The sequence below is a fragment of the Python bivittatus genome, unplaced genomic scaffold, assembly GCF_059951505.1.
Source record: "Python bivittatus isolate LINGU-HERP-01145 unplaced genomic scaffold, Pbiv_v1 ctg000020_np1212, whole genome shotgun sequence".
NCBI classification, from domain to species: Eukaryota; Metazoa; Chordata; class Lepidosauria; order Squamata; family Pythonidae; genus Python; species Python bivittatus.
The window spans coordinates 34,158,116-34,176,687 of record NW_028277030.1 but is presented as its reverse complement, the minus strand read 5'-3'; the positions used below and the strand labels follow the sequence as shown (position 1 = coordinate 34,176,687).

Genomic DNA, 18,572 nt, shown 5'->3' with positions numbered 1-18,572 from the left:
TTGGTGATCTGCCAAGCTTGAGAGTTTAGAAGGCAATAAGAAGAAATCAAAAGCCTTCTACTGGTAGTATTTCAAGAAGCAAAAGTGTTAGGTAGACAGAACTCTGCAGACATATTTATGGCACCTTTTATGATCATGCCTGAAAATAATCTGACCTATATTTACAACAAATTAAAATTTATTGCATAACTTGAAAAAGGATTAGAGGATTAGAACAACATGATCACACTTCTGTTGATGAGATGAAAATTTTTCAGATCAGACAAAGGAAGCAGTACAGCAGGACCTGATAGAGAAATAAGGAAGACCAGATTATGAAGAAACAATGCTGGTGTTGAAAATGACTGCCAGAAGCAAAAGATATAGACATCTCCACTACTGGAACTCAAAAACAATTCTCAGGCTTTCATAGAAAACCAGGCTCTGAGCTTTTGGTGAAAAAGAAAGGACACCACAGAACAGGATGCAGAACTGTGGATTCCTGAAGGGCAGAAGAGATGCAGCTGTACACTGCAAGAAGACTGCAAAAAAAGTCATGGTATTTGGTGACTCACTGCTATAAGGAAGAAAAAGAAATGTGTGTCAGGTGGATCCACTGGTTTGTGGAAGGTGCTGCCTTCTAGAATCATAGCGCAGGGATCTGACAGAACACTTTCTGGGAATTACCAAGACCACTGACAATTATCCCTTCCTGTTAGTCCATTGTGGGTCAGATGATACCACAAATACCTACAACCATATCACATGAACTTTGAAGATAAAAGATGAAAATTCAGGAACTTGTGGGCTTTGATGGAATTCTTACTCTTCCTTTTAATCCACAGAACAAAGAGAGGAAAGAAGGATGCTGCAGCTGAGCAACTGGCTGTGCAAATGGTGTTGAGAGATTTCATTCCTGAGACCAGATACAATATTGGTTGTATCTTAAACAGATTGGGAAAAATGGGTTAAGAGCCTCAGACAAACATTTCTACAATGCAGAAATTTCACAATTATTACAAGTGATCAAGTCATACTAAAACTGCCTCACAATGCCTTTTCATTCTAATTCCTTGAATAATGAGAAATCCAGTAATTTGGGCTTTCTTGGAATGAGGTACTAAAGGCAGTTTCAACTAAAAGCAATAGATTTAATATATATAAAGTTTAAGCAAGCACTGAATACATATATACTCCATTAAATTTCTAGGCTGTTTTTTGTATCTATTGATGCCCCCAAAGCCCCATCTAAGACCTCTCACCTCCAGGCTCATCTTCTTTGAGCCTCCCCCAAGTGCAACTAGCTGAAGTTGCTTCCTTGCCTCTTTGAGCTTTTATTATTAGTATAGCACAAAGAGGCAAGCTCCTCCCTTCTATGAAAATCCTAGCTATCATCTAATTTTCATAATAATAGGAAACCTATCAAGTTAAACTTTTGCAACCAGTTACAGCACCTAGCAGAACTTGTCTGGACTTGAAAGCCAAGCCAGATGAGGCCTGTCTAATACTTGGATGACAGAACCACACAGAAATTCCAGGACTATTAGCTAGGCTGTGAAGTTGAAAAAACATTCTCGAAGAAGGCAGGGGCAGACCACTTCTTGGGTCACAATCACCAAGAGTCAGGCGCACACTGAGACTATCTTTATGGTACACACACATTCTCTTTTCACAATCACAGGGTTATGGGAGAAGATGTAAAGTCTTTGCTAAATCAACCATATCATCTAGTTACAGTATCTACTGCTTTATAAGATAAAATCTGAATCTTCCCCCTAAAACAAGTATTATTTCCTTTATTTTCAGCTGAATGTGGTGGACGAATTCATGCTGCTACTTCTGGTCGTATCCTTTCTCCAGGTTATCCGGCTCCATATGATAACAATTTGCATTGTACTTGGATTATAGAAGCAGACCCTGGGAGAACAATTAGGTATGCATTTTTTTCAACAAATTAAAACATTAACAGTTAAATATTAGAGATAGATAGATAGATAGATAGATAGATAGATAGATAGATAGATAGATAGATAGATAGATAGATAGATCAAAAATCTGATTATAATTTTCTTAAATCATGGGTTGATATTGGTGAATATTAATGATAGACAAAGGACCTAAAGGCAGATCATTGATGTAAAGACTTCTAGATAGAGCCAATGTAGTATTTTGGTTATAGAGCTGGATGAGATGAGATGAGATGAGATGAGATGAGATGAGATGAGATGAGATGAGATGAGATGAGATGAGATGAGGGCTAGTCATATTCTCTCAGATCAACCCACCTTACAGGGTTGTTGTTTGGGGGAGAAATAGATGAGGGAGCACTACATAGGCACCTTGAACTCCTATATAAAAGACAGAATATAAATCTAACAAATAATAAGTTTCAGAATTCACGTTCAGTAAACTGGTTTAGGAATGTGCTTCAAATCACTACATCAACAGAGAAATTCATAAGATTAAGCTATATAGTTTAAGCAACTATATTCTTCCAGAGTTAGACCTTTGTTTTTACTTTGAACTTAAACTGCAAAGGAGGAAATGAGAGGAGGGAATACCATAGCATCTTTTTTGCTTGTGAATACTGAATCTGATTTTAATAGCATCACCAGAAGTAAAAAGGAGCACCAAAGCAGTTAAACTAACCAACATAATCTTGTTAAGGCTTCTTACACTATAAATTGCAACCATTAGAAATTACATTTCCACAGCAAGGAAAGTGCTCATATTTCAGGAGAAGGAGAGACAGAAAAGCATAGATAGCATTTTGGATGCATTTCTGAGAAATGCACATTATATGATATACAAGTTACAAATGGTAAATTAGTAAAAAGTTAATAATTTGTTAGAGTTTAACTAGCATGTTCAGTGTGTAAATTTATTTATTTAATTACATTTAATTACAATACATTTAATGTAATATGTCTATCCTTTAATTATAAAATGTTACTACTGTACAGTCACCAACTGTGATTATTTTCAATAAAAGCATAGCCCTTTGGAAATTTTACAGTACGTGTCATTTTTTAAAAAATAACCATGATCACTTTTTAACAGTGGGTTATGCTATGCAGTATGGATCTGGTGGCCATTTTTTTCCTATTAATTTAATCTATACCCTTATTTGCTGCAGGTTTGTGGATATCATCATCATGCCCTCTGTCATACTTCAGAAATTGACAGATGTCCATGTTCTGATATATACCAGATTAGGCAATTAACTTTTATCCATCCTATTATATGATAACTAAAAGATGTAATTATGGGTCCTCCACAGTCAATTTTAGCAAACAACCCAATCTGTGATGATTAGAATAACATACATTGCATGTTCCTTTTTCATTTGCAGTCTCCATTTTATTGTCTTTGATACTGAGGTGGGTCATGACATCCTCAAAGTATGGGATGGTCCCATTGAAAGCAATATTTTGCTTAAAGAGTGGAGTGGTTCAGCTCTTCCTGAGGACATTTACAGCACTTTCAATTCACTGACCTTACAATTTGACAGCGACTTCTTTATCAGCAAATCAGGCTTTTCTATCCAGTTTTCAAGTAGGTGAATTTGTATTATCCTTGTATACTTTTTGGGTGCTTTTTGTGTGTTTGTTGCTGTTTATTTACTATGTCTTGAAAACAGACTTCACAGTGGTAATATTCCAGAGTATTCATATGCCAATCATATATGAAAGTCAATGTGATGTAGTGTTTAACAGATGGCCTGTGTTCAAGTCCTTCATCCACAGAAACCAACTAGATAACTTTGGTCTAGTTGCTCTCTTTCAGCCAAAACTATCACATAGATTGTTGTTATGGAGATCCCCATGCAAATTGTCCTGAGATCCTGGAAGAAATATGAGATGATTTGTTGTAGTAGTTATTGTTATTGTCGTTATTATTGAACTCAGTAATCCAAGCAATGTCTTTAATGATTAGAAAGAAAACATCATTTAATTAATTATTAGAAACAAAGCATAGCTGTTGCTGATTTCAGAGTTCTGGGATGCTGTAATTAGTCTTTTGTTTGGGTTAGTTCCTTTGTTTTGCTTTAAATTTCTCAGCAGGGGCCAGTAATATCCCTGTTGATATTAGCTTACATTGGAGGGGTTAATGTGGAGCATGGCGTGTTGGGGCAAAGCAGCAATTATTAAGCACATGGCTCAGGGTTGAAAATAATTATGGTCCCATGGCTCCATATCAGTCTGCTTGCCTTCCCTGAAGATAAGCTATTGCTATTTTTGTTTTAAAGATTTTTTAAAAAATTCTTCACAAGGAATTTAGAATTAATCTGTTGGCCTCCATATGTCTGTGTTTTGCTTTCTGATGGAGGCAGATGGTCTACAAAGTAAAGTAGATTTTGTGTTTGTGTGTGTGTATGTATATGTGTGTGCATATACACACATACATACATATATATAAATAAAATCTACTTTATTTTGTAGACCACCTGCCTCCATCAGAAATATATATATATATATATATATATATATATATATATATATAGCCACCAAGCTACAGGACCATATGGGCCAGTATGTGAGCACAGTTCAGAAGGGCATTGGGAAGAACACCAGAGGCTCAAAACACCAGCTGCTAATATATAGAGCAGTTGCCTGAGACTCAACATCTAGACACACCAATCTGAGCACAACCTGGATTGACTTACAGGAAAGCCTATGACTCAGTGTCACACACATGGATCTCTGAATGCCTGGTGCTATACAAAGTCAATCAGACACTAAGGACCTTCCTCAAGAACTCAGTCGGACTCTGGAAGTCAACTCAACACAGCTCACACAAGTGGCCATCAAGCGCGGCATATATGAAGGTGATGCACTATCCCTGCTGCTGTTCTGCGTAGGCTTCAACCCCCTCGGCCAGATAATCACAAGTACTGGATATGGAGATAAGTTCAAGAGTGGAACTACCATCAGCCACCTCCTCTACATGGATGACATCAAGCTGTATGCTAAGAATGAACAAGACATTGATTTGCTGATCCACCTGACATGGATCTACAGTGAGGACATTGGGATGTCATTCACACTAGAGAAGTATGGCCAGATGGTAGTAACGAGAGGGAAGGTAGTTAAGACTGATGGGGTGGAACTACCAGCAGGTCACATAGCAGATGTAGAGACCTGCTACAAGTACCTTGGTAACCCACAGTCACATGGGAACCACAATGAGGAGGCAAGGAAGACAGCAACATCCAAGTACCACCAAAGGATAAGACAGGTCCTGAATAACCAGCTCAATGGGAAGAACAAGATCCATGCCATCAACACGTACACCCTGCCAGTCATCAGATACCCTGCCGATATAGTGAGCTGGCCAAAGGAGGACACAGAGGTTGTCAATGTGAAGACCCAGAAGCTCCTCATAATGTACAGAGGTTTCCACCCCAAGTCCAACACCCAGAGACTATACACCAGCTGGAAAGAGAGCAGGCAGGGTCTGGTAAGTGTCAAAGCCACTGTCCTGGATGAAACCCAGAGAATCCAGGAGTACATCAGTAAGATGGTACCCAAAGATGAGCTGCTGAGAGAATGACTGAGGGAGCAGCAGACATGGGAGGAAGTTCAAGCAGAGGAAGTGCCATGGCAAGACAAGACCCTGCATGGGATGTACCATTGACAGATAGCTCAGGTGGCTGACATTGGGAAATTGTACCAGTGGCTGGAAAAGGTTGGACTAAAAGACAGCACTGAGGCACTGATCATAGCAGCACAAGAAGAAACACTAAGCACCAGATCCATAGAAGCAAAGGTCTACCACAATAGACCAGGACCCAAGGTATAGACTGTACAGAGAGGCCTCAGAAACAGTGCAACACATAGTGGCAGCGTGTAAGATGCAGGCAGGAACAGCATACACTGAATGACAGGACCAAGTAGCTTGCATTGTGTACAGGAACATCTGCACAGTTTATGGGCTACACCCTCCCAAGTCCAGATGGAAGATTCCACTGAAGGTCATGGAAAATAATAGGGCTAAGATCCTGTGGGACTTCCAGATCCAGACAAAGAGACAGGTACTGGCCAATCAACCAGACATTGTAGTAGTAGACAAGGACTAGAAGACAGCAGCAGTGATAGATACAGCAGTGCCAAGCAACAGCAACATCAGGAAGAAGGAGTATGAGAAGCTGGAGAATTACCAGGGCCTGAAGGAGGAAGTAGAGAGGATGTGGAGAGTAAAGGCCAGAGTGATCCCAGTGGTGGTAGGAGCACTCAGTGCTGTAACTCCTAAGCTGGGAGAGTGGCTCCAACTGATCCCAGGAACCACATCAGAGCTCTCTGTCCAGAAGAGTGCAGTGCTAGGAACAGCTAAACAGCTAAGATTCTGTTCAGTACCCTCAAACTCCCAGGCCTCTGGTGGAGAACCCGAGATTGAGGAAGACACGTACCACCCATTGGGGTAAGAGAGGATTATATTTATATTTATATATAAAAGGCAGGTAAATGTAAAAGAATATATTTGTGCATACATATGCAGTATGCTGTTTCACATGCAGTGCTATAATGCTGCTGAAGTTGCAAGCTGAAAATGCAAAAGACCACTGTCAGAACTATGCTGATCATTTGGGCTGATTAACTGAGCATATGTGTGTTTGCACTCTATGAATGTTCTGTCCCCTTATGAGCTTTGTAATACATTAAAGTGCAGGTTTTGCCCGTTTGTCAAGCCTGGGGCAGGTTTGTATCTTGATGTTGTGATAAAACTGTTACAGAAAATTAAAGCAACCACGTTTGTTTTTGTAGCAACAAAACACAGGCAAACAGACCGGTCCAGTCCACCAAAGAGCAACACATCAGTTGCTTTTATTGGGCAAGTGAATTACAAAAACAAACAAATAGCCATATATCTGGAAATTCCTTAGCAGTGGGATATAGTGGTGGTCCATAATGTTTTTGATTTTTTTAAAAAAATATGTTTTAAAAAATAAAAATAATCTCTTAAACCAGTTTTATTTACTTTGGTAGTAATTCACAATCAGCGTGGATTACCATACCAGCTTGTAACTAGGGTGAAAAAAAAGTCACAACTTGCCATTGTTTTCTTTGGACAGATCACTCAAAAAATTTCAACTTTTGTTTCATTGGAGCAGAGTTTACTCAGAATGTTCCAGTGAAACACTTTGAGTAGCACTGATTTCTTCCAAGCAATAAACAAAACATGATTCCCATTTCATGCACACCCCTAGTTGTTTGGTCATCTATTTCTTTTATAACTTCAGCAGCATGGGTGGTTTTAATATGTGATACCTAAAGTGTAATGCATGAAAGGTTAGAAATGGGGTGGGGCAAATACTCAGTTGATACTACAAAGATAATACTGCTTTTCAGACATTTCCTAATAACATAAAGTAAAAACTTTAAAACCCATTCCTACTGTAATTTTGTTGAATTTATAATATGCAATAGTATGTTCTTCATGAGTTGAGTACAATTAGAAGAATTTGTTTTGCTGATTCATAACAATAAATTTAATTAATAAATAAATAAGTAAATACATAAAAAAAAAAAAACATTCGTCTTGGCCAGTTCAGGGAATATATTTGTGTCCTCTCTGAATATAATTGTGATTTGCTAAATTATTTGAGTTCTGACCATTTAGCACACAATCTTAAAGCAAAAAATATCTTTTTATGAGAGATAATACAGTAATTATACATCGCCAGACTGACATTTCAGATTACATTAACTTAGCCAATTTGATTTCTTCAATCAAATATTTTTCAAAGCAACATTGGGTTAGTAGGACCTGTGTAGATGGTTACATGTGTCATCCTTAATTTAATTTTGCCTGTCAAAACACAATTAAGTTTTCTGTGAGTAATTTTTATGGTGTGGTCTTACTTTCAGGGGGTGTTTTGCTTGTGGTGCCATAATGTTTCAGGTATTAGAAAAAACACAGAATGAGATTGATGTCTTTCTAAGATGACATATTTATGCTGCATTTGCACATGTACACAAGTTGTTTTGATATGCTTTATTGTCTTTCATTAAGTATACAAACAGAGAAGATTTACTAGAGGAATGCAAATGTCTTTTAATCACAAAATGTTTGGACCCCATCAACGAACCATTGTCTTGCCTGCTCAGCACAGCATGTAAAACACCATGAGGACATGAACTGACTAGTGTGATTATGTTAATTGTTATCAGCCTAACACTTTTCATTAAAACTTAATTACCATTTAATCATGTATAAAAGGATATAAAATGGAGTTCAGCATCCATCCCTGACCTTTACTCTCCAGGGTTAAATGTATTTAAGCTAGTTATTAGAAATTTTATTAGAAACTGAGGTACTGACTAAATATCACCTATCAAAGCATAGAAACATTGATAGGTGTAAGTAGGTATTGAAATTCTGTTAGCCACAGAAGACCTCTGGCCTTAAAATATCAAAGCTCATATAGTTAATTTGTCGCAGGTTTATTGGCAGACTTATTTTTCTGACTTGCACATTCTACTTCCTCCTCCCAGCACCACTTTCTGAACTAAGAGGTTTATTTGTGGGCAGTGGTGTAATACCAATTAGAAAATTAATAAAAAATAGTGGCAGCAATGCTTAGGTGCATACAAGTAGAAGATGAGTGTTCTCTGAGCATTGCCCTTCTGACATGAATGCAGTAAAAATGTATGGAACTATCCTCTTTTTCCTGGTTGCCCAACAGCAAAGGAAATGTTTGTGCTTTTCATCTTCCTATGTACTCTTTGTTGGGTTAAAGTTTCAGAGTTTGTGTAGCTTGACCAAGGAAAGAAAGAAGGTGAGATGGAGATATCGAAAGTGAAGTTAGGCCTCCTTTTTCCTCTGTGTAATGGGATTAGGCTACCAAAGTGCATATAGATTTAAATAGTTTGAGAAGAAAAGTGAATGCCTGTATGTTTGTTTCCCGGATACGATTCCTTTGCTCAAGTAAAAAAGTATTATGCTGTTTATTTTACTTAATTCAGGGTTGGTGGACAGGTATGTTTGTGTTGGGTGGGATGGGGGTACAGGACATTTATATTAAAATAAAACTTTTTAAAAAGCTTCCAAAATGTTTAGAAAATGTGAAACAATTCATGGATATCCGGGCATATCTTAATTTTTTACATTACTATTGTCATTATTACTCTTACTACTGTATTGGAGTATAGGGCTTTTCATACCATAGCCTCATTATTTTGTTTGAAGTGTGACTTTTATTATTCTTTTTTTCCTCTCTGCATCTAAAATCTTTGCTAGAGACAATAATGTTAGCAATGAAGGGAATGTTGTCAGCTTCAATGTCAACAGCTGGTCAGGAGAAGGGCAACATTTTTAGGAACTGTTCTGTGGTTTCTCATTACAGAAGGAGAGTTTATGTATAAACGAAAAAGTTAGAAAAGAGAGATTTCTAAACTACACATGCAGAAGTTGCTATCTTATACCTTTTAGGAAATATACTGAAAGTACTAGCCAAAGAAATTTAGATTAATATTTTACAAAATAGTCAATAGCTTGCCATTGCTGAATTGTCTTATTCATTAGTACCTATCATTTGTTTCAGATATAATTAGAATCACACTGGAGTACTGTAATGAAATGTGTTAGGTCTAGTTAATATTAATACCTCCTTATCAGCAAAAGTGTATATTACAGGTTAGTCTAATAGTATGCAACTGCTCCTAGCAACTCTGCCAAATTGATGATATCCTAGTTTACAAAGAGCAGGTGATCATAACATTTCCAAGAAAATAAAGGCCGGATTAATAGCTTTTTAAAAATAGTTTTCAACCCAACAGAATGTTGGAAAGCATTTATATAAAGGGGTGGGGCACTGCCTATCTGTCCATCATAACTCCCAGAAAACTGAACAGAAAAGGATCAATTTTGATGGGGTGGGGGGAGAGAAGCTGGCAAAAAAAAGATTGAAATGGGTTAGAGCTGGCTGTACGCTGCAGAGAAAAACATTGAGGAAAAAATTCCCTAGTTCATCCCTATGGGAGAGGTAGTTGGACCCTGGTTCAGAACATCATTGACTATTCCATTTTAAGTCCTGATCGTGCGATCCACAGCAGCACATATGCAATCCACCCAGTGCTTCCCATACATACACACAAATGCAACATGAGGAGACAGCACACATACACACATGTGCAGCATTTCATTACACAGAAGAAAATACAGATGCTTCCTATGGCTACTGATAGTAAAGGTGTTGGAAAGAATTCCAGAAGCCATGCTCTGCATGCTTTTCCTACCTTGTTTAAGTATGCACTGAACAACTTTTATTACAAAATTTTCATTTGTCTCCCATCTGTTAGGTATTAATAAACACCACCAATGAAATGCACTGAATAAGTCTCAACACTCCCCGACCCTGGCCAAAAAAGCTATATTTTTGCAGATGAGACTGGTAGATACAAAAATAGGATTAATCCTGTGGCATCTCAAACAATGAATCAGAATATGAAATACCTGTAAAAAGGTCTAGCCAAGTAAAATTTAATTCATCAGCATTTGTTGTTGTTGTTGTTGTTGTTCAGTTGTTAAGTCGTGTCCGACTCTTCGTGACCCCATGAACTATATCGTGCCAGGCCTTCCTGTCCTTCACTGCCTCCCTGAGTTTGCTCAGTTTCATGCTCATTGCTTCAGTGATGCTATCTAACCATCTCATCCTCTGCCATCCCCTTCTCCTTTTGCCTTCAATCTTTCCCAGCATCGGGGTCTTTTCCAAAGAGTCCTCTCTTCGCATTAGGTGACCAAAGTATCTGAGCTTGAGCTCATCAGCATACTAAACTACAAACCCACCATGGGGGCAGATGGGCACATAAATGCTATGACTTATGTACTTGTGTCAGACATCAGGACTCAGGTACTTAATGGTAGCATTTATATGATGAAGTCACTACGCAGACATCATCATTTTGGCACTGTCGTGGTTTGCTTCATGCCAGCGAATAGTAGGAATGCCTTTGGACAATATGAGTTTTTAAAATATATATTTTGCTATTAGAATTCGTAGCATAAGATCAATGCTAACATAACCATTGGACAGTTTCAGATATAACATTCCTATCTTTGTAAACCATGGTTTATAAAATTGTGAGAGTAGTTTTGGGCATTCCTCCCATGTCTCTTCCCTTTTTCCTCCATGTTCTGGCTTTGGCTTGGAGTTTTTCATTTACCTTTTCAGGAGAAAAAAAATCTAAGAAAGGCTGTGTCCAGAAACAAGCCTTACTTTCTGCACTATGATGTTCCTTTATTGTTTTTGTTATTTGTAGAATGGCAACATGCAGTCCATACATCTTATATCTGTTCAGTGTTTATTTCAAACACACTGAGATTATTTTCCAGCATGCGATCTCTCCCTTTCTTTTTCTTACAGAAGATAATTGGAAGGAAATCAAGTCTAATACGATGTATTAGAGCAGGCAGTTTCCTAGAAAAGCAATCCTATCTAATACTTTCCTTCCAAACGTAGACAAATAATGACATACAATGATGCTGTTATAAAATATGTGATGCAATGCGAAGTCTTCAATATTCAAAACACATCTCTAATACACTTTGTTTCATGATTTATTTGCAGCATCAATCGCATCTACTTGTAATGATCCTGGGACCCCACAGAATGGAAGTAGATATGGAGACAGCAGAGAGCCTGGAGATACAATCACCTTCCAGTGTGACCCAGGGTATCAACTCCAAGGACAGGATAAAATTACTTGTGTGCAACTGAATAATCGATTCTTTTGGCAGCCTGATGCACCGACATGTATAGGTATTGAGATGAAATGTTGGGCACCTTTAAGTTAAACTAAAGTATACTGCCTCCTGATATTCTCAGTGGTCATTCAGGGTGGCACTACATTTCATGCATTAGCCATGAATTTCACAACTTATTTATAAGAAGCGATAAACCTTTATTAAGTATTGATAAGCCATAACCTGTTTGTAGATTGCCTATTTGTGTTCTTACAATCTTGATTACTTTTGATTGGGTACTCTGGCTGTGAGTTTCCAAGAGTATACATCAGATTACAATATATATTTTAGCTGAAAACAGTAAAACCTGGATTTGTCAGTTACTATTTTTAATGACTAGTTCACCGAAATCAAGACTAGTTCTTTTCTGAAGCTGTTGAGAGGTAGCAGTCAATCATCCTACCTCAAGTAGCAGTACATTTGGTGACACCTCTACCAAAACCAGGGGCATATGCCAGCTGATGAACAGAAGATCCTAGAGCTTTAAATGTTAATTTACAATGCTATATGACTGAATGCATAAAGGCTACACCTACTGTATAGCATGCTTCTAATATAAATTGCAGGACTGGCTAATTTTATAGGGTTGAGCTGTAGTCCTTGTTGGCATTTCTTGCTTGCCCAAATCCACAGAAGTTTTTACCCTGTATGTAATGGTACACAGGTAGTATCAGCTTTAACACTTATGCCACATGTTCCTCCTGAAACAGGTAACTAGTTGTGGTATTACAGTATTGTTTTAGATTTCTGTAGTATTTGCAAATTATGTATTTTCTCAAAATATAGAAATTGTCAGGGCAAATTAACATTCATATTTCTTTTAGATAAATAGGGACCATGCCTGAGCATCCTGCAGGTGGTAACAGGGAAGAACAGACTGAAAGGAGAACTTGAACAATTATGCTACGTTCTAGTGACTAAGCTGATGGACACAGTAGATAATCATTATAAAGCCCATGCTACAGTAATCAGAAAGGAACAGAAACAATGGATTGTCTCTGACTACATCTGCAGAAACCCAGCCAACTTTTTAGGGCTGTGAACCAAATGACATGGCCTTTGGTAGAACCAGCTGGTGCATTAGTACAACTAAGCTCCATTATGAGCAATTTGCATCACTCTTCATGGTTTTTGTTTCTTTCATATTCAAGCTGGTCTTCATATCATTTTGAGAAATGCCATTCCTGAGCTATCTTGTCCACCATTTAATATCTGATTGGATTAATGTAATTGCTTAATTCCAATATCTGGCCTGCTTTTTGCCTGTTAAATCCCTATCTGGCTTGCTTAGGATTCTGGGATTCCATCTTGCCAGTGTACCCTGAAATCATAAACATTGTCCTTGTCAGAAAAAGTCGCCTACCACCTTAAAGAGCGGTTAGTGAGGTCCTTGTATTAAGAAGCTATCTCTGAGTCCAACTACCTTGAAAATTTATCTGCTTTGTCCAGCATCTCATATTTAGCCAAGATGGAGTAAAGCCAGTGATACTGCATCTCCAGAGATTCTTAGAAGAAACAGATTATCATTTTTCTACTATGGGTGCTCATTTCCTGTGAACTCTGGATTGGGTATTTTGAAATAATATTTCTGAATTCTGAAGAATTGGATGTGGGAGATCAAACTGATGCTGAAATTGGACACAATAAAGTTTTTGATGATTCCAAGGGCTGGATTTCCAGGTTTGGAGATGTCCTCATATAGACAAGGATGCAGGAAGATATTTTAAATTAACACCTTAAATTAACAGCTTGGAGATCTGTCTGGATCCAGAATGGTCTCTTAAGTTATTATAAGATAGTAGAAGAATTGTGAGTTTTCATTAGAGTAAAAACCTAGAAAGGAGCTGTGTTGTTAATTTGACACAGTTTTTCTTTTCTTTTTTTTAAAGAAAATAACATCATGGGTTGACTACTATTGGTAATTCAGTAAGAATTATAGATGTTCAGTCTTACTGTTTTCAAGACCTCCAATTTTAAGTGTATGACTTAAAATTTAGTTGTTTACCTGCTGGCAGGAAAATGTGCATTTTCCCTTGTTTTTTTAATAATAATTTTATTAAAGATTATAAATACAACAGCAAAAACTATACAAACTAAAAAAAGATAGAAGAATAGAAAGAAACAGAAGGTGCAGAAAAGAAAAAAAAAAGGAAAAATAGAAAGAAAAATAAAGTATAGAAAAAGAAAAGAAATATATAAAGAAATGACTTTCCATCTTCATCACAACAAATGTAAACAATTTTAATAACTTATTACCTCTTCTTAAAATACAACAAATGATCTCTTCTTCCCATATCCCATTTCTTACTATAAACAAATCCATAAACCATTGTTATTTCAATCCTGGTCTCAGCAAAAGTCCATTAGGGTTACCAGAAATAACAACATCTCTATGTTAACCTTGATCAAATAAACCAATTTTATATTCCTTCCTTTTTCTTCTAACTATCTTGATATTTAGTCTATTCAAATAATGTGATACAACTTGATTTCTTTTCATTTTTTTTCCTTTGCCCCTTCTCATGAGATTCTTCAAAACTTTAACAACTCTTCTATAAATCCAATATAGGAAAATTATCCAGGTCACTCTCTTGGTTTATTATTTGTATTTCCCTTTTAATTATTAAAACATCAGCCAGTTTCTTTTGTATGCCCAATGTAACATCTTTTTCCATGTCATTCTTGTAGCCTGTCATTTGTAAATCCACTTTCAGACCAGTCTGTATCTTGTAAGGTAGAACTTGCTCCTCTTCCATAACAGTTTTTAGACATAATCTATCTATAGAGGCAGACACTTTTAAAATTAATGTCTGGGTCCATTGTTCAAAAATATCCTTTAATATGTCCAACATTAAAATATTTTGCTTCATTCTGTAATTGTAAGTCAAGTTTAAGTGTTCTTCTCCTTTAATTTTAATCTTTAGTTCCCTCTAGAGTCCAATTTTTAAAATCTTATCTTATTATGTTTTAGAACAAAACCATTTTCCTACAGGAAGGATTCTTTACAATTAATTCCAAAATCTTATTTCAAATTTATCTGGACCTCTAGTCCATTTGTAACTTTCTAATATCAGTTTTAATCACCCTTTTCATATTTATTCCCCCCCCCATTTTTTTTTTAAGTTCTTAAACTTGTAGTTAAAACTTCTTCTGCTAAGGATTGAAGGAAACTCACTTGACACTGTAAAACTTGTAGATCCAAAGATTCCTAATAGCTGAAAAGCAGTTAACAAGCAATTTTCAAAAGTGATTAGAAAAGGAAGTATGCAAACTTAGTGTCCTTTCAAAGGCACCGACCATGGTTTGAGCAAGATGGCTATTGTCTTGTCTCTCAGAGCTGTAAACCCACTAGAGACTACTGTTTTGTGGTCTCCTCATGAGGAGCAACTGTCTGGAGTACTCGTGGGCGATCTCAAGTTGTCTCCTTGTCCGGAGAGGTTTGGAAGAGCCAGTCTACTTGCCAGCTCTTTATTCCATCACAGTCAGCTCTACTTTCCGTGGAGTCATTTTTAGTCCACCATTTCTTCCTCCAGAAGTCACATTTTTTCCCCTTGTTAGTGCCTGAGCATATGGATAGAAACATCCTTTATAAAGGAAAAGGATATTATTTATTCCTTTTTTTAAAAGGGGACAAATGGGAAGAAAGAATCCTGAAGATTTTGTTTTCTATCCGTTTCTAGAAAAAATGTTTTAGAACAAATATTCTGAGAGGACTTACAGAATTGTGTGTCTGGGGAAATCTTGTTTTGTTCATGGCAACAATATAAATGTATTTATTCATTTATTTAGTCAGTCAGTCAGTCAGTCAGTAATCACATTTATATGGCCACCCATCTCACAAAAAAGTGACTCATGACATTTATACTATGGAATTTTATTTCCAGAGGCATTTGCAAGGACTATGTCCATAAGACATTTTAAACATTTAAACTGGAGAGACCTTTAAAGGCTTTTCAAACTGCTGTAATCACATTTTTACTTCATTTAAATTAACACAAAATTGGTCTGTTTCTATACTGATATAATCAGATGCTTCATAGACAGCCCCTTTCTCTTTCATCAAGTTTTCAGGGTAATGTATATGAAATGGCTCTGTTGCTACTGTTACCTGGGTTTATTTTCCTTTGAAAGATGATTTTCCAACTCATTTGATTATTTTTATATTGGTTTTGTTTTCTTTGTAATCTCAGATAATTCATCTACCCTACCACTTCAGAACATAGAACACACTCTCATGTGTTGTTTGGAGATCCAGCTATAAATATTTGAATAGAGAAACATAAAAAACACTATAGAACACAAATGAGTGAGAGAAATTTGCACTTTATGTTGGCTGTTTACTCTGAAAATTCAGACTGTAATCCTTTGGCAGCTGAGGAAATATCCCACGAACACAGGATTCTTCACTGTCCTCTAAATCTGGAAAAGGTTCTTTCTTGGATAGGGGAATTCTCCATAATACTTTGTCTCTCACCTTCTTCCAGGCTTCATAACTGGTGTTTTCCAACTTTGGGAAAGTCTAATCTTGTAAAGCTTCAAAAGAGAATAAGCAGAAGTTGGGTCCCTGACAGAGTAAGAAGAGCCCAGGATCAAGCACATCCAAGGGCCACCCCCCAAGGCCCCCACTTTCTGCCATGCTGTCCAATGCAGCAAAAATGTAGACAAGGTTGAGAATTAGCCTAAATTTAACATTTATTTTTGAATGTAGTGGAATTGAAACTTTTTTTCAGATAAACAAAGAAGGGGCAGGGAGATACTGTTAGCCTTACCAGGTGAACCAGACAGGAAACACAGCCACATGAGCTAATTCTATTTTATTGTAAGGCTATATTAACAGAATATTCCAAGTCTGAAAGCACAATCCTCCCCCTTTCTCCTTTACACCCTGAGAAACTAGATAGGGTCTCTTCTGAGCCTCTTGCCCCACCCACTATCCAGCTGCAGACTATGCTATCTCTTATCTGACTGTTCTCTAGACAGTGTCTCTGGGCCCAGTATCCCAAGGTTATTCCCACATATCATTACAGATACACACAACTCTCTGTTCTGTTTTCTTTTCTCCTAGTCTTTATTCAGTAAGGCAGAGAAATGTTTGGAGTGCTCCAACTTCATTATTGGGCTGATTTATTAAATGAAGCTCACATGTCTGAGGGAAGAACTTTGGTACCGAAGAGTAAATACTGTACTTATACATTTCTTTATATAAGAGCTTTTTATTGTACTTATAATTGTTGTGATAAATACCTGAAAATAAGGCATGAGAAAGAAATGTATAAGAACCTAAATTATGTTGGCACTTTCCAGTGCTCAGTTTTGACATGTGATCATTCTTATTTTTTTATTCTCTCTTGTGTGACAGCTGCATGTGGTGGAAACCTTACAGGCCCAGCAGGTGTTATTTTATCACCAAACTACCCACAGCCATATCCTCCCGGAAAGGAATGTGATTGGAGAATAAAAGTAAACCCTGATTTTGTCATTGCTTTGATATTCAGAAGGTATTATTTCAAGGATTGTGTATTACTTTTACATGTTTTCTTTTAAAATGTCACATTCAAAAATTGCAAAATACATTATTGAGCTTGGCTAATTACTTTTTTAAAACTATGTCGTAGGCAGGGCTGGGGCACTCTTTGATAGCTAAAGACTGCATTTAAATGGAGGGGATGGGTGGGTTGAAGGCTGCAGAATGGTTGGGTCTAAGTTTTTAAGAAATGATTGGGTGGTGTGTTCGGTTTTTGTAGCATGCCAATTTTAGTGTGTGTGTGTGTGTGTGTGTGTGTGTGTAGTAGTTTTCAGGGTTTGTCCACTTTAATATGGTGGGAAACTATCCTGATAGTGTTCAGCAATAATGATCAGAGCAGTGGTGGTGGGGCAAGCTACAGAAATGAGACTTGGAAGCTAATTGTTGCCCATGTATGCCTTATGTCTGTATCAATGCTTCATGACACATAAAACAAGTAATAATGTGAGAAAAATGTACAAGAGTCACCAGAGGATCCATCTAGTCCTATGTCCATCAGAAGGCAGAAAGTTTCTGGCTGTCTCTACTTTTCCTGTGGTCAAATTATAGAAGTGCCAGACATAGTGGGGGAAAAAAGTATTGAAGAAAGCTGCCACAATCTGAAAGTGCTAATGCACTAGTTGGATTCAATAGAGTATTTTAATTTTCCACTTAACCCCTTTCGTACCCCCAGATACAAAAACTGTAATATTTTAATAAGGTTATAACAACAAATCATTGCATGAATAAGATGAACCCTTATGCAATCTAACACAAGTTTCTTAAATTAAACCTAGTTTCATTTAGTGGGATCTATTCCTGGTATGTGATTATAAGGCTGAATTAAGTAAATTAATGTACTGTATAACCTCTGTTTATGTTGCTTCTATGGAGCTAGATTGAAATAAAACTTGCAAAAATATAAATCTTGCAATATACTTGTAGCTACAGTGTGCAAAACAGTATAATAAAACATAATGTAGAGCGAAATTCATGAGTAGTCTAATTTACCCTGATAAATCACTGTCAAAATACTACCTAGAAAATTGCATGGATGTGATCTCCAGGAGTCAAGCTCAATACAAGAGCATCTTAGTTTAATTCATAAATTCTACTAGATTAGCAGGTAAAGGATGCAACCAGGGTAGTCTACGTCCAGCTTCAGCTGGTGTGCCACCTGTGGCCCTTTTTGATATGGGAGGCCTGATGACAATCCCTTATGCCATCATTACCTCAAAACTGGATTACTGTTACTCTATGTTGAGCTGCATTTGAATATTTTCCAGAAATTTCAGCTGTTGTAAAATATGGCCGCATACATGTTGCGGGGGGGGGGGGGGGAGCC

General features: G+C 37.1%; 1 protein-coding gene across 1 annotated transcript in view; it reads left to right on the top strand.

Annotated features, from left to right (window-relative positions):
* Window positions 1–18,572, top strand: part of CSMD1 (CUB and Sushi multiple domains 1) — a 1,157,732-nt gene that overhangs the window by 951,516 nt on the left and 187,644 nt on the right. The window contains exons 25-28 of the mRNA XM_088136832.1: window positions 1,786–1,912; window positions 3,332–3,534; window positions 11,549–11,740; window positions 17,084–17,222. Coding sequence (XP_087992958.1) covers window positions 1,786–1,912; window positions 3,332–3,534; window positions 11,549–11,740; window positions 17,084–17,222 — 661 coding nt within the window. The remainder of the gene's footprint in view (window positions 1–1,785; window positions 1,913–3,331; window positions 3,535–11,548; window positions 11,741–17,083; window positions 17,223–18,572) is intronic.